General features: G+C 40.8%; 1 protein-coding gene across 5 annotated transcripts in view; it reads left to right on the top strand.

Annotated features, from left to right (window-relative positions):
- The window catches only part of MGA (MAX dimerization protein MGA), a 161,336-nt gene extending 147,561 nt beyond the window's left edge, over window positions 1–13,775 (top strand). For 3 of the 5 annotated variants that reach the window (XM_089686914.1, XM_089686916.1, XM_089686913.1), the window contains 3 exons: window positions 201–350; window positions 3,611–3,745; window positions 10,656–13,775. In XM_089686914.1, the coding sequence (XP_089543040.1) occupies window positions 201–350; window positions 3,611–3,745; window positions 10,656–11,716 (1,346 nt within the window). In that variant the 3' untranslated portion in view covers window positions 11,717–13,775. Of the gene's footprint in view, window positions 1–200; window positions 351–3,610; window positions 3,746–10,655 lie in introns of those variants that run through there. The other 2 variants (XM_089686918.1, XM_089686917.1) reach the window with 1 other exon arrangement.
- The last annotated feature ends 2,160 nt before the right edge of the window (window positions 13,776–15,935 follow it).

Raw genomic sequence — 15,935 nt, 5'->3', positions numbered from 1 at the left:
TTTACAAGGGTGTTTAAGTAGGTATTTGGTTTGGGGTATTTGCGGTGTGAAGATTATATTTTGGGGTAAAAGTGGGATCAATGGGAGTGTTTCCATGGTAGACCATAATGGTCATAATAATTTTACACTAAAAGTGTACAATAATAATTTTTTCTTTTGTTATAAAGTGCTCTTTTAAGTGACCTGGTTTTGTTTTTCAGCACAGAAGCCAGCTGTTATAACTACACCCAATTTACTAGTGGCAGCTTCAGGACAACTGGAAGCAGTGAAGAAAGCCAAGGGCGGACAGGTTACAGGAATTCCACCAACACTTGTGCCGGCTGATGTGAGGCCACCGCAGATGCCAACAGGTAACTTCAGTATACAACATTTCCAGAATAAAAAATGTATAAAATCGAGCACTGGGTATAGAGCATTTCGTAGCTGCTAGCATCAAAGGTACCTCGAGAACCTCTACAGTAAATAGTATAGTATACTAGTAATAGTATTATAGTATCCTATAATACAACGTTTCCAGTTTGAATTGGTTGTCCTAAAGATACAAGATGTGACAATTAGAAACTAGACTACATGGAGGACCCAAAAATTACATCTAGTCAAACTTAACTAAATCTGACGTATGAGGTGGAAGTAACTGATTAGGTAGAAAAAGTACTTAAAGTAGTATTACATCCCTTACCTTAATGCGCTAAAATCAAGCAGTGCAACATTCCTCCTATATTTTTGGCTTTTATGTGTGCCTAAAACATTTACATACACTTGTTGGACACTGTATTAGGTACACCTTGCTAGTACCGGGTTGGGCCCCTTTTTGCTTTCAGAACTGCCTTAATTCTTTGTGGAATAGATTCAACAAGATGTTGGAAACATTCCTCAGATTTTGGTCCATATTGACATGAGTTACTGTTGCTATTCTATCATCTTGAACCAGTCTGCCCTTTCTCCTCTGACCTCCGCAAGCATTTTCTTCCATACAACTGCCGCTCACTGCTTATTTTTTTTTTTTTTCTGGACCTTTCCCTGCAAACTCTAGAGATGGTTGCGTGTGAAAATCCCAGTAGATCAGCAGTTTGTGAAATACTCAGACCAGCCAGTCTGGCACCAACAACCATGCCACGTTCAAAGTCACTTCTATCCCCTTTCTTCCCCATTCTGATGGTCGGTTTGAACTTCAAGTCGTCTTCAGCACACCTAGATATCGAAGTGCATTGAGCTGCCATGTGATTGGCTGATTAGCAATTTGTGTTCCCAAGCAATTGAACAGGTGTACCTAATAAAGTGGTCAGTGAGTGTACATCACTATTAATCACCACTGGCTCTAGGTCCCACAGTGCCGCATCCCAGAACTACTGGGTAGAGGAGTGTGCTTCCTGTGCCTTTCACATGCACAGTGCATTAGTCACAGCACAGGTTCCAGCATCTATGAATTGCTGTCTTATGCAGGCCATAGATGGGTCGAAAATCGGCCGATTTTTCGGCCGAAAATAAAATCGGCCGATTTTCGGATCGTTAGTGGGCGATTTGGTCGGCCGTTTTTCGGTATTTTGGCCGTTTTTTTTTTTTTCGGTAAAGTTGGAAAAAAATCGGCCGATTTTGCCGATCGGCCGATTTTCGCGGCAATTAGTGGCCAAATCGGCCGATTTTTTACCGATAAAAAATCTGCGCATGAGCAGTGACCTGCAAGAGGAAGACAAAAAGAAGAAAAAGAAGAGGATGAGGATGAAGAAGAGGATGAAGAAGAGGATGAGGATGAAGAAGAGGATGAGGATGAAGAAGAGGATGAGGATGAAGAAGAGGATGAGGAAGAGGATGAGGATGAAGAAGAATTCCAGTCCAGTGCAGAGAGCTCCGCTATTTCTGACAGTTCTCTGACAGTTCCTTGACATTTACAGCGGTTAAAACATTGTATCTATTTGTTTCCGAATAAAAACATCTGTATCCTAAATGGAAACAAATAGATACATTGTTGCAACTTCTATAAATGTCAAGGAACTGTCAGAAAACTGTCAAAGAAATAGCAGAGCTCTCTGCAGGGACACTTTTTGCCGGCTCTAGACTGGTAGAAAATCGGCCGATTTTTTTTTTTTAACCATTGATGGTAACGTCGGCCACTTGAACAACCGATTTTTCGTTTTTTAAAAGAAAAATCTGCAGTTTTTCTCCCCATCTATGGCCTGCATTAGAGTAAGGAGGATCAGGGAAATGGAGTGCTACTGGAGCTGTTGCTGAGGACATTCCTCTGTATTGCCAGGCAGGATCACACAAAGGTGGCTCCATGGGACCCTATAAGGGTATGGAGCCACCTGAAGGCAAGAACTAGATAAGGGGGTATTGAGAGAGAAGCATTTGATAGCGGTCACAGGCTTAAGAAAACCAGTCATGCAAAAATGGCAAGTGCTGCTTTTTTTTTTTTTTCATTGGGGTTTAACACTTTATTATGTCTTTACAATGTAATTTAATGTTCACATTTTTAATAAAGCAAGCTTTGTGCCCAGCCACCATTTTTAGCAGGTAGGTTTTGCCTACTGTTGATTATAACACAAGTAACCTTCTAAGCATAGGTTCAAAGGGTGCTCCAGGGTCAGGGGTCACAAGGACCTAAACAGGTACTTGTGCCATATGCACTTCAGTATTGTAGTTTTAGTCATTTTTTTTTAAGGCTCCATGTACACGAGCCTACCGTGACCGCCGGCCGTGGGAAAATGCAAATCTCAGCAAAATCGTGGTACTGTGGTTGCCACGATTTGCCTTTTCCAGCGGTCTATACGTTCCTGTCCTGAACAAAATTCTTCCGCTTTCAGGAGAGGGATGTGAAACCTCACCTAAACGTGGCAGCTCCTAAACTCTGCTAAAACCCTGTGTGTACTGTACATGGACACGTGCTTTTATGCAGTTGAGTTTGAGCTTGGGCACAAAAATGCCAAAAACTCTTAAACTTGAGTTTAGGAGCTGCTCGTGTACATGAAGCCTAAGTCTGGTCAACTAAAAAACCTTATTTATGGACACTGAAAATATAAAATAACTCTGCTAAACCAAAACACAACTATTCAGAACATGAACATGCTGTTCTTCATTTCAACAGTGATGAAGAATTCATCATTCGTAGTATAATGTTTGAGGTCTCTGAGTTAATAAGCAGATGATTGCTTGGTAGGATATCAGCCAGCATGGTGCTACACAAAAATGTGCTGTAGATGCCGATGTGAGGGAGTGCCATTAAGAATTATTGGCACCCCCACGCATCTGCTAAAGTGCAGTTCATTTCTCTGTGGGTCAGGAACGCATGTGATTTCACACATGAGATGTGAACCTAGCCTAAGGAGAGGGGGCTGTGATGTGAAGGATCTGACTTGTAGCACAAACATGCGATTCGGACCTCTGCTGGAAGAAAATTTTACTGACTAGACCTCCATAAATGTTCTATACCTTGATCTAAAGGATATTGAATAGAGATTGCATATTCAGATTGCACGACGTGTGGCCATGTTTTAGTGTAATTTCAAAGGTGTCTTGATTCATTATTATGATTTTATCAGACTTAAATATGTTAGTTTTGTACACTTCTTTTTCTCTAGTTGTTTACATATCTCATTGGATGTGTTTGTTGTAGGAATGGCTTCTGTGGTGATTCAGCTTCCAGGTACAATACAGCTGAAGGGTTTAATTGGTAATAGCAGTATTCCCATCACTTTGTCTGCTGTGCCTCGCACCATCTCTGCAACAGAACCATCTTCTACCACGTCAGGTATGGTACCCTTTGTGTCTTGCATATCCTCCATTCCTTTTCTTTCATCAGAGTTGTCTATTTTCTTGTTGGCATGCTCTGTTGATGCTGTTCCTCAACTCTCATCACTGGCTTGTGTCTGTTTAACATACCAGTGAAAGTTTATTCTGTATAACTATTCCTACATACAAATATCTTTCACACAACACCTCTATTTGGCTTGTTTTCAGAAAACATGTACTGAGGAAGTATGGAGGCTGCAATTGCTGATTTTTCTTTCTGGAAATAAAGCATCCTAGTTATCATACTGCTCCAATAGTTTCAGTGCTTTGAGTCAGAACAAGTATGCATGTTAGGCGTTTTGACTTCACTTTGACATTACTGACTTGCTTGCTGGTTTCAGGCCAGTGTCTTGGCAGGGACATCCAGGCAGCAAGCATTTTCTGAAGAACAGAAGTGGCATCCTCCTTATTTTTCTTGGTACAAGTTCTCGTAAAAAATTGTGGTTTTAACCATCCTTTAAATTGTGCCTGGAAACTGAAAGGGAATCGGTTACTGAACTGAAGACATTTATTGGCAAAGCCCTTGATAAAAGCTTCCATGATCTTCCTTTTCACTTTTATCAAGCGTTTGCCTTGTATCATGATTCTTCCATTGCTGCAAAGCCACTGGGGCATTTGTTGGTAGCTTCAAGATTGGCCACTTCTCAATTTTCCCCAGCCAAACCCCCAGCTAGATCTAGTCCACCCGTCTGATGAAACCCACTGTCTGAAAATCCCTTCAGGGGTATCCCAGCAGATGGACAAATCCTATGGGTGGGGCTTGTTTCCAGCATTCTGACTACCTTTCTGAAGGGGGAGCTGTAGACTTCAGCTACGATACAGGCTGTTGCCCTTCAAAAAAAAATAAAAAAGTGCCTATATATGTCAAATCCTAAGGACACCATTTCAGCCCTTATTGACAAAGTGTGCAGGTACTTCGAATTCCGAAAAGTATTTTTCATGGTATGCAGTGGATAGTTTACATAATAGGAAGCACTTTGCAGGACAATTTCTGTCCTCCAGTCTGACCTGGATCAACATCTGGCCTTTAGTACCATCAAGGATCAAATATTTTCTGTATCGATTTAGAATGTATTATTTGAACATGTTTTACATCTGCTGTTCTTTCTTTGATGACTCAATAAAAAATGGAAACACAATTTTCTTCCAGAGACCACTTCTCACGCTATTATGAAGGCCTTAGTGCAGTGTGTCGCTCACTTTGTACCTCCTGTATATGCATCCCTGTGACTCAGTTGCATCCTTACCTCATTCGGTGGTCTTTTTTGTTGTTTGGCTGTTTTAAAAAGAAAAAAAAACACCCTTTTGAACCTGTTAGAAATGTTCTTCAGTCTATTCTTAACTCGCAAGGTTGCCTTTAGCGTTGCCATCACTTCTGTGAGGTGACTTTCCAAGTTGGTAGCCTTAACCAGTAAAGAACGCTTTTTTATGTGCCTCACAAGGACAAGTCGGTATTGTGGCCCAATGCCTCCCTACTTACCATGGTGGCTTCTTTTCACCTTAATCAGAACAGTGTTTTACCTTCTTTCTGTCCTGCTCCTAAACTTACCTTCTTTCTGTCCTGCTCCTAAACTTACCTTCTTTCTGTCCTGCTCCTAAACTTACCTTCTTTCTGTCCTGCTCCTAAACTTACCTTCTTTCTGTCCTGCTCCTAAACTTACCTTCTTTCTGTCCTGCTCCTAAACTTACCTTCTTTCTGTCCTGCTCCTAAACTTACCTTCTTTCTGTCCTGCTCCTAAACTTACCTTCTTTCTGTCCTGCACCTAAACTTACCTTCTTTCTGTCCTGCACCTAAACTTACCTTCTTTCTGTCCTGCTCCTAAACATCCTAAGGAGGGTTTTCTCCATTTTCTGGATGTGATTGCCAATGTTGGAGTGCTCAGACACAGCTTCCTTTTGTCAGTCCGACTCTTCTTGTTGCACCTGAAAAACAACCTGTTTCTTTTCTCCTGCATGTGAGTCCTCATTCAAGCTTATGACCTCTGGGGCAAGGTCCCCCCTTTTTCTGGTCAAAGCACACATCACTACATCAGTTAGTACTTCATAGACTTTTCAGCATCAAGCATCCTTTGCTCAGATTTGTAAGACTGCCACCTGGTCTTCTGTTTACAAATTTGTTTAGTTTTAGTATTTTCCTGGGCAGATGTTGATGTTGACTTCAGCCATAAAGTTCTTCAGGTGGCATTGTAGGCTCCCTTTATCTGCTATAAGTGGCATTAAACTCAAAACCAAAAATGTATTATAGTGCAGCTTACCAATTTTTATTTGTGGTGGCTGCATCCGTTTTTCTTTTCTTTGGCTTTTTTTCCCCTCTGTTTTCACCTGGTGATCTAACCAGTAACATGCCTGTATTAGTGAGACACAGCTCTGGGTGAATGAGCACAGGATGCACAGCAGACGGCAACATTGTCAGTCGGGGGGGAGGGGTTAAGTATATTACCAGATTTGAATACAAAAACAAATAAAAGCCAAACTAATGTAACCATAACATCTAAAGAATTGGGACGCTGCAATATAATGCTTGCTTTTGGGTTTAATACCACTTTAACCTGTTGTCCTTGTGGGCCTATTAGACTTTCTTTTGCTATTTGTAAGCCAGTTGGACTGCTTTGGACATCCCATTGTTTCCAGAATACTTCATTCTGTGTGCTGTAATGTATGATAACGAAAATAGGGTACCTAAATTGTACAGGACACAGGGCTTGTATTCAGAGACCATTGTTATATGCAGGCTACTTTTAGGTGATTAGATACTGGCAAAAACTTGTAAGGGGGGGTTGCCTCTGATGCACACTCTTATAACCCCCACCAACTCTTTTTGCTAGTGTCTTTATGTGATGGAGCTCTTCTTCTTTTAAAGAGGCTTTTTTTTTTTGCCATTCATTTTGTCTTCTGACACTTCTAGATAGCCCAGGGTAATAAGTAGCCAGATCTAGATAGTAGTTTCCAGCTCTGTGCCCATCGGTGTTACACCTCTGTGCCCATCGGTGTTAAGCCAAGTTCAGACCCAGCTTTGTGGGACTGGACTGTAAGGTTTGCTTCAGGCACTGGATTCTGTGCTAGGCACTCACCTTAACCGTAAGTGCAACGTGTAGTTAACCACATGGTGTTATTCAAGTCCAGATCTATGGTTCCCAGACCCTGAAGACCCCTTCATGGGTATGCCCACCACAACGGGCAAAGCCTGGACTCCTAATAGGCCCAGCAATCTAGATAAGAGAAGAGTTTTCCAGTTATAGAAACTACAGTGCTTGGCACACAATGTGGATATAAAGACACACAGGAATGGAGAGTTATTCCCATGTTGTGATACTGTCTGTTGTAACGGTCTCAAATGTGTTTTGGCACATAAGTAATATCCATTTAATTACATTTTGAAGGTTTTTTTTTTTCGTCTCCTCCAGACTTAGTCTCAGGATGAGGACGTAATTGCAGCATGCCTCCCAGCTGATGTATTTCTGCCCACCATAGCTGCTGAAAATGCCCACAGCACTTTCCTGTACTTGCTGCTTTTTCTAGTCACAACAGAGAACAGCTACATCAACATGGTCAGTGCATGGGTTATCGCAACACCTTCATTCACTACCCTCAAAACTGCATTTTTTCCGCATCCATTTTGGGAATACCCCACTGGGGATCCCCTCACTTTAGTAATGGTAGATCACAGGCTCAAGGGAGCTGGGACAAAATGGCTGACATGCGTTCTGTGGATGGCCTACAGTAAACTCTGAACACCATTGTTTCCCGATTGCTGTTCTCCTCTGGCTTGAGCTCCCTCTCAGGCAAATGCCTTGCAGCCTGCCTGACAGAAGCAGATTTTTCTGCCACTATTTTTCTACAATTCTTCAGAAAACCTTTAGCACTAAATTTAATTTTAAACTACCAAGCCTAATATACTAATTATTCTTAGTTGGCAACTGACTTTACGAGGGTGTTCAACCCTACACCCAAATAGCCAATTCATTAAAATGTAACCTTTATTTTTATTAAAGTATGTTCCAAACTGTGAATATTAGTTACCTATAGAGTGAGGAAGAAAAGTTCATTATTAAATTAGTAGTCCTAACGCTCTCTTCTAGCATAATATCTGCGATGTGCCAAATATATGTCTCAACATGCACCATCACTATATATGGATGAAACTATGGTAGAACAAACTGTTAGATCACGTACCTGTAGAGTATAATGTATATTGTGGTTTGTCAACCACCCACCCTTGAGAAAGTTATCCTCAGGAGATTTCAATAGGTCATGTGATCTATCTTACTACAAATATGTAGCACAGGTACACTATTCCATGAGTCACAAGTCAAGCTTCTAATGGACAAGCCCCATATATCACCAAATCCAATCAAAAATAATTTACTATCTTGAGGAATACCAAAAAAAAATTATTTTGGAGTGAGAAGTGTATTCAAAAGTAAGTGCTTCCAAGTGACCCAGAAAATCAAAGAACCTCTACATGTTTCGCTCCAACAACCAGAGCTTCGTCAGGATTGTGTGTCCGAAAGATCAAGTGAGCAAAAGTGAGTATCACACGGTGGCAAGAAAGGACACCCATTGTGTTTCTATATATATTTATATATATATATATATATATATATATATATCCTTTTATAATAATAAACCTTTGACACTTCTAATATCTTTTGGTTTCCAGAGGCCAAAAACGCTACACTGACTCTATTGATGGATCCGAGATGGAGCCTCCAAACCTGTTTGAGGATGAAAGTGATGGAAATGCAGACAATTTTTCAACTCCTGCATTTTATGAGCCACAAGCTTTGGCTTCTTGGCTATTGCTATCCTCTGTTGATGCAATGATTGACACCGTGCATACTAGTATTTGCCACCTGATTATTCATAGCCAGAGCACTAGGAGGCTTGCAAAATGAAAAAAAAATAGTCTTTTGTTTTTTGAAGCACACAGCTGATTCTGTAGATCATGACCAATGGGTATTGCACCACCCACAGGAGTAGGATGCTAGAGGGATCTTGACTGAGGTTGTGTAAGATTAATCAAGCAGCTTGCTCCATTGCAGCACCACAGATGGGCGAGTGATGCCAGCATCAGTATCTGTGTTTGCAGCCCGGAAGACACCTGGCCATCAGAGACCTTGTGGAACTATACATACCAGGATGGTAGTTTGAGTGTGGTTCTCACTGGGAAGAGTGCATCGGATGTCCTTTGGGTTTCCCTTTCCCTGTGGCAATCCCACAACAAACCGCCCCGTCGTCCCCACACTACTATACTCTTTTTCCACTACTGACATTCATGTACAGGGCCCCGATATAGCGGTTGATATTGCTAGCATGCTCTTAGTGTACAGGCCACAAGGCGGTGTTGTAAAGGCAGACCTGTACAGCTTTAGTGTCTGTTTCTGACAGGGTTTTTCTTGCTGCCAGCATTTTCATTGAGAGCTTACCCTCACTCTGTCTTCCCACCAGGAGTGCTGCATTTTGGTAACTAGAGGGGTGGTCCTGCTTCAGTACACAGACACAGCTGGATCTTGCCCAGTGTGTTCCATCAATGCTCACTTTTGGGTTCTGCAAGGTCTAGCGTTCCCTGCTGAAGGAGAATCTTATCCCAGTCTGCACACCTTCAGTTATTTCGGTAGCTGTGGCTGAGTCACGGTGGCCTGTTTTGTTACATAAAGACAAGTTGGTCTTGAGACCAAGACTTTCCCTCCTGCTCCAGGTGGTCTTTTCTTTTGACCTCAATGAGGATTTTGTTCTCCCCTCCCTCTGTTCTCCAAAACATGCTGAGGAAATTTCTCTACAAAATTGTATGTTGTCAGTGTCTACCTGGCAGCCAAGGCTTCTGTCTTGCCTGAAGGTTCTCATAGAAGATATCCTGTCACCTGCTGCATCAGGTGGATCGAGCAACTGATTTCCAGGGCCTGCACACCCACAGAAAGGGTACTTCATTTGCCTATCAGAGCTTATTCAACCAGATTTGTTGGTGTCTTTTGGGTTTTTCAGCCTCAAACATCTTTATCCCAGATTTGCAAAGCAGACGCATGGTCCTCTATATTGTCCTCTGTATTCAGATTTTACCAGGTGGATGTTCAGGCCGTGGCTGATGTGAGCTTTAGCTACAAGGTTCTTCAGGCTGTCATCTGAGCATTTTTTTTGTTCTATTTAACTTCTTGACTTTTACTTCTTTTTGTGGGCGTTTTGACAGTTCTGTTTGCTATGTTGCTGTTCACCCCTCAGTTTTATTATTTTGGGATGTTCTATGGTCTATGAATACAAGCTCTGTGTCCTGTAATGTATGATAAAGATTTGTAAATTCCTTCTCCTAGAGTACAAGACACTGCCCCCTCCCCTCTGTTTCCTGTGGTCCTTCCTCATTGTTTGCATAAACAAATGGAGTCTCACAGATTGGGTGGGATTACATGAGCATGCTTTAGGGGATGCCCAAACATGTGTTACCAGTGTCCAGTCACCTAACGTTATCCTGTTTATAACCCAATGGTCTCTGAATACAAGCCCTGCGTCCTGTACTGTAATCCAAGATGAGGAATTCACAGGCAAGTTACACTTCTGTTTTCCTGCCTTGTCTCTAAAAATCCTTTCTTGGAGTACACTACTGGTCACAGGCTCCTCTCCCCTGTTCTTATGATTCACTCCTATCATTGCTTGCTACGAAACGGAGTCCTGCTGGAAGCCAGTTATGGTGAGCTATCCTTACACTTTGCTTGCCAGTTTATAAATACCCTGAGAGTGGAGGTATACTTCATCCTGTGTCAGGTAATGTAATTCAAGAAAAGGATTTTGCGGGTAAAACAAAAATGTTATTTTTATGCTCCGCTGGCTTGCCGAACTGTGTTTTCACTATCCTGTTTTTATTATTTATTTTAAATTAGAAAATGATGACCTGTCCATGATGCCCAAGATTATCAACGTCACATCCCTAGCGGAGGAAGCCTTTTCAGATCTGGGCCAGGATATAGAATTCCATACTCCAGCGACTAAGGCAGGCACAGATACTGAGGTTAATATCCTGTTGGCAAAGGAGACTGCTGCTAGTGAACCCTTGACAGAGCCAGCAGGGAGGGAGCTCTCCTCCACAGAAAATCTACCATCACATCCAGTGGACACAACAGAAGAAAAACGTTCCAGTGGTATAGATATAACACAGACCTCTTACTCCAGTCTTCCAGAGAATCTCCCCCTGGCCAAAGTCAGCATTGTTAATCCTGAGACATCCTCAAAAAGTGAAAAGGCTGCTAAGAATGCTTCCCCTTTGGATAATGTCTTGGAGGATGTCAGAGACTCTGAACTAGAGCTGGAACTAAAAAACCTTTCATCTGCTATAGATGAAGCAGATTTGGACCCCAGTGAGTTATCAGATGTTATGGGTGTACAAGAAGACTCAGATGAAACTTTCTCTTCTCTTTTAAATGAGATTGCTTTATTAAATCAACAGTTAAACAATGACCACAGTGAAATGGGCTGTGACTTCCCAGGGTCAGACAAACTATGCCAGGAAAGTATTGGCAAATCTGCAGATGGTAACGCCTCTCCTTTATTTTTTGGAAAATACAAGGAATTGTCTGAACCAAAAGAAAAGAATCTTTCACTCAGTCCTCTCTTTCTACAAATAGATGAGGGAGAGATTCAGGAAAGTGTTAAGCATAGTGAAGTGCCAGGTGGTGTTGTATTTGAAGATGCAGCTAGAAAAGAAGCACTGACGAACGTGGGGATTGATCTACAACCCCCTGCAAATGTGGCTTTTCTTCAGGCTGTTGATAAACCAGGAGTGGCCTCAAGCTCTGATGTGGTTTGGAGGCCTATGCCCAAATTGGCACCTCTTGGACTAAAGTCTTTGAATGTTCAGAGTGAACAAAGGGTATTGGGGAACAAATCTATGCCATCCTTGGCTTCAGCTGCAGTCCGATTAAGTTCCCCAAAACCTATGGATTAGGTCTTGATTTTGGTCATTTATAATTGGATAAATGTTCAGGTTACTTGAAGAATATAGCTAAAGTGTTGTACATTGTTTCAGGATTCTTCAACAGTGGATGATTTTGAAATCTAACGCTTAGAAATCACATTTCTATTACACACAAGAACTTAATTATCTGGGATAAAAAGATAAGCGCCCGAATTCCTGCTTCCCACTGTTGCAGCACATTTTTTGCTACAAAGTAACAGGTGCACTTTAATGTATAATCATGATTTGTACATATGCTTTGGCTAAGCAGCGATTTGCAGATATTCTTCTCCAGCAGACGGACGATGTAATACATTCCATATGAGATCTGTCTTCTGGAACAATTTCCACAAAGTAAACCATAGGTGCCTCCATCTCTAGTCTCTACAGCTCAGTCACCTTTCTGTCTGCACTTTACAAGACAAATTGCTAGTTTTGTTTTGTCAGGAACAGTGTTAACTGTCACTTGAACACTCACCGCAGTTACTTGACAATACGTTCATTGCTGCTTGAATGACAAGCAATCATTGCTGTTATCAAATTGAATATGTATAAAATGTAAATGTATTTATATTTTTTAAAACCTTTTGTACACAGATTTTTTTTGTACACATGTGTAGAATGTGATACATTTAACTGATTTACTGTATTTCTTACTGTAGATACTAAGTGTACGACTTGTGGTCCGCTCATGTTTCATTGAGCAAACTTTACATTGTGAGGTTTTGGGGATGTCCCTGTTTTAAGGGGCCCCTGTCTAAGTTGGTAAACATTTAAAAAAGTTACTTTTTTGTTGTTTTCATTATTCAGTCAAAGGGGTGGCTCTTTCTCAAACTAATAATTTTGATTGGAAGCTGGTGGAACGACCAGCAGTTTCTTTTCTGTCTCTGGATCTCCAGCAGCAGAAACCTTGTAAAAGCTGGGACCTTCTATGACCTGGAGTCTATGGACATAAATGAAGGGAGAGCGTAGTTTAGAGTCTATCCATTGCTGAAATATTGGTTTAAGAGACCAACTGAACTTTAAGTTTAAATTCACAAAATATATACGGTACTTTAAAACAAAATATGTGCCTAGTCTAAGAGTTTGCTTTATTTAGAAATAAAAAAAGAGTCTGTTCTCTACCAGTTAGCTGCAGAGAAGGGTCCTTGTTCTTCATATGGAAGCAAGGGTCTCTCTGTAGAGGCGACTTGCTAAGCGAGACGTATAGTAAAGCAATCCGCAAAACTTATTCCCCGCTTATTGGACAGCTCTAGCCCTAATTCACTGCTTCCAGAGAGCAAGGGTCCTTCTCTGCACTTGCATAGGACAAGCTTTTCTGCTGCTTTCCCAGGATAACAAACAAAGACCTTTCTGTTTTGATGCAACACAAATGCATTTAGATTATTTAAACCTAAAGTTCAGCTGGGCTTAAGTGGACTGACCCTTTACTCTGTCCTGATATAAACTGGCAGAACATTGGTGATTTGTTTAAAAAGCAGGTTCAGGGATGTCATTTTCATGGTCCAACTTTATTGCCTAGTAATACCTAGAACAGACATAGATCTTGGGAGTTCTGTCTTCACTTATATTCTTTTTCTGGTTCAGTGAGTAAGAAGGTTGTGAATTGCACCCTGAGAACTTGTATCTTCTAAAACAAATTAGCATTGGTAGCACCCATAGATGTGCATGGCAGGGTCACCACATTTTGAGTTATTGCATTTTTCTAGGGTTCCTCATTTTATAGGAACAATTTAACTCCGTAGAATGTCCCTCTGACTTATGAAGTAGCTGCACACTAATGAAATGCATTGTCACAGCATGGACAGGATAACCCAGTCAAACCTTCTTGTGCAAAGCAATAATTGTGAACTTTTCATTTTGTAATCACAGAACTACACCCTGGCCAAGACAGTCTGTCCTCAGATGAAAAACGGAGAACTTTTATTACGATGTTCTGTTAAAGACGATATAAAGTAATCTTACTATCCAGAACTGGTCATTTTTGTTTTGTCTAGATGCAAACTGGTTTGGTGCTAAATAAAACACTGACAAGCATATTCTCATAAAACTGATGTGTGTATAACATATTCTGTTGGTAATATTTGCATAAGCATGAAATGAGCAGCTTTAACATTTTTGTCCACACGGTGTACTATTTGTATTGCTGAGCATATAGCAATTCATTCTGGCAAAGGTTATGTGGTCCCCTTTACAAAACATTTTAAAGAGACCCCTATTAAAGAAAATGCCTTTACAGAACATTAAAAAAAGTTACCTCCTACAGAGGTCGTGTATAGAGGTCCGATATATACAGGTTGTACCAATCAGTAGTCCCCAAATGCAATCCATCTTAGTTCTTGCATAAAGGTTCTTGTGTAATAATAAATGTACAGTTGTGTTCAAAATAATAGCAGTGTTGAAAAAAGTGAATAAAGCTCAAAATCCTTCTAATAGCTTTTATTTCCATACACACAAATGCATTGGGAACACTACACATTCTAATCCAAATCAAAACATGAAGAAAAATATTAAATTTGCGTTGTTCCTCTAAAAAAAAATTGAAGAAAAGTGAATATTAGACTGTTCAAAAAAAATAGCAGTGTTTGTATTCTTTACAAACTCAAATATTCACTATATAAACTGAAAAATGTTTGAAGATTTTGCTTTCCTTTGAATCACTTAATGAATATTTAGTTGTATAAGCACTGTTTCTGAGAACTGCTGTACATCTGTGTTGCATGGAGTCAACCAACTTCTGGCCCCTGTGAACAGGTATTCCAGCCCAGGATGATTGGACTACATTCCACAGTTCTTCTCTATTTCTTGGTTTTGCCTCAGAAACTGCATTTTTGATGTCACCCCACAAGTTTTCTATTGGATTAAGATCCGGGGATTGGGCTGGCCACTCCATAACATCAATCTTGTTGGTCTGGAACCAAGATGTTGCACGTTTACTGGTGTGTTTGGGGTTGTTGTCTTGTTGGAACACCCATTTCAAGGGCATTTCCTCTTCAGCATAAGGCAGCATGACCTCTTCAAGTATTCTGATGTATTCAAACTGATCCATGATCCCTGGTATGCCATTAATAGGCCCAACACCGTAGTATGAGAAACATCCCCATATCATGATGCTTGCGCAACCATGCTTCACTGTCTTCACAGTGTACTGTGGCTTGAATTCAGTGTTTGGGGGTCGTCTGACAAACTGTCTCCGGCCACTAGACCCAAAAAGAACAATCTTACTTTCATCAGTCCACAAAATGTTGCGCCATTTCTCTTTAGGCCAGTCAATGTGCTCTTTGGCAAATTGTAACCTCTTCAGCACATGTCTTTTTTTCAACAGTGGGACTTTGCGGGGGCTTCTTGCAGATAGCTTGGCTTCACATAGGCGTCTTCTAATTGTAACAGTACTCACAGGTAACTTTAGACCTTCTTTGATCTTCCTGGAGCTGATTGTTGGCTGAGTCCTTGCAATTTTGGCTATTTTTCTATCCATGCAAATGGTAGTTTTTCGCTTTCTTCCACGTCTTTCAGGTTTTGGTTGCCATTTTAAAGCATTTGCGATCATTTTAGCTGAGCAGCCTATGATTTTCTGCACTTCTTCATATGTTTTCCCCTCTCCAATCAACTTTTTAATCAAGGTACGCTGTTCTTCTGAACAATGTCTGGAACAACCCATTTTCCTCAGAATTTCAGAGAGAAATTCACTGTAACCAGCATGTACAACATTTGCTGCCTTCCTTCCTTAAATAAGGGCAATAATTGCCACCTGTTTTTCAAAGAATGAATGACCTCACTAATAGAACTCCACACTGCTATTATTTTGAACATGCCCCTTTCAATTAGTGATTCAATTACACAGAATCAGCAGCATGCATGTCATGACTGTTGGGTCTGTTGGATTTCTATTACTCCACTACACCTGCTAGTAAATTATTTGCCATGTAGAAATATCATTTCTACCAAAAACAGTGATTGATCAGGTTAGTGATGTCTGACTGCTATTATTTTGAACACAACTGTACAATGGTCATAGGCCAATAACAGTTGTATTTGTGTAAACACCACCACACCAGCTTTTCTCAGGGGAAAAAAATATTTATTTCTCCACAATATTAGTATTGTTCCACATAAATGAAACATTTGCCTTGCCAGCACAGTCAGTTATTGTCTTGTCACGCTTTAGCAGTCTCCTGTACATGATGACAAAAGATATGTTCTACATTGA

The sequence above is a fragment of the Staurois parvus genome, unplaced genomic scaffold (assembly GCF_062004578.1).
Source record: "Staurois parvus isolate SC_StPar_1 unplaced genomic scaffold, SC_StPar_1.0 ptg000414l, whole genome shotgun sequence".
Classification (NCBI taxonomy): Eukaryota; Metazoa; Chordata; class Amphibia; order Anura; family Ranidae; genus Staurois; species Staurois parvus.
This window is presented reverse-complemented; position numbering and strand designations above follow the sequence as displayed.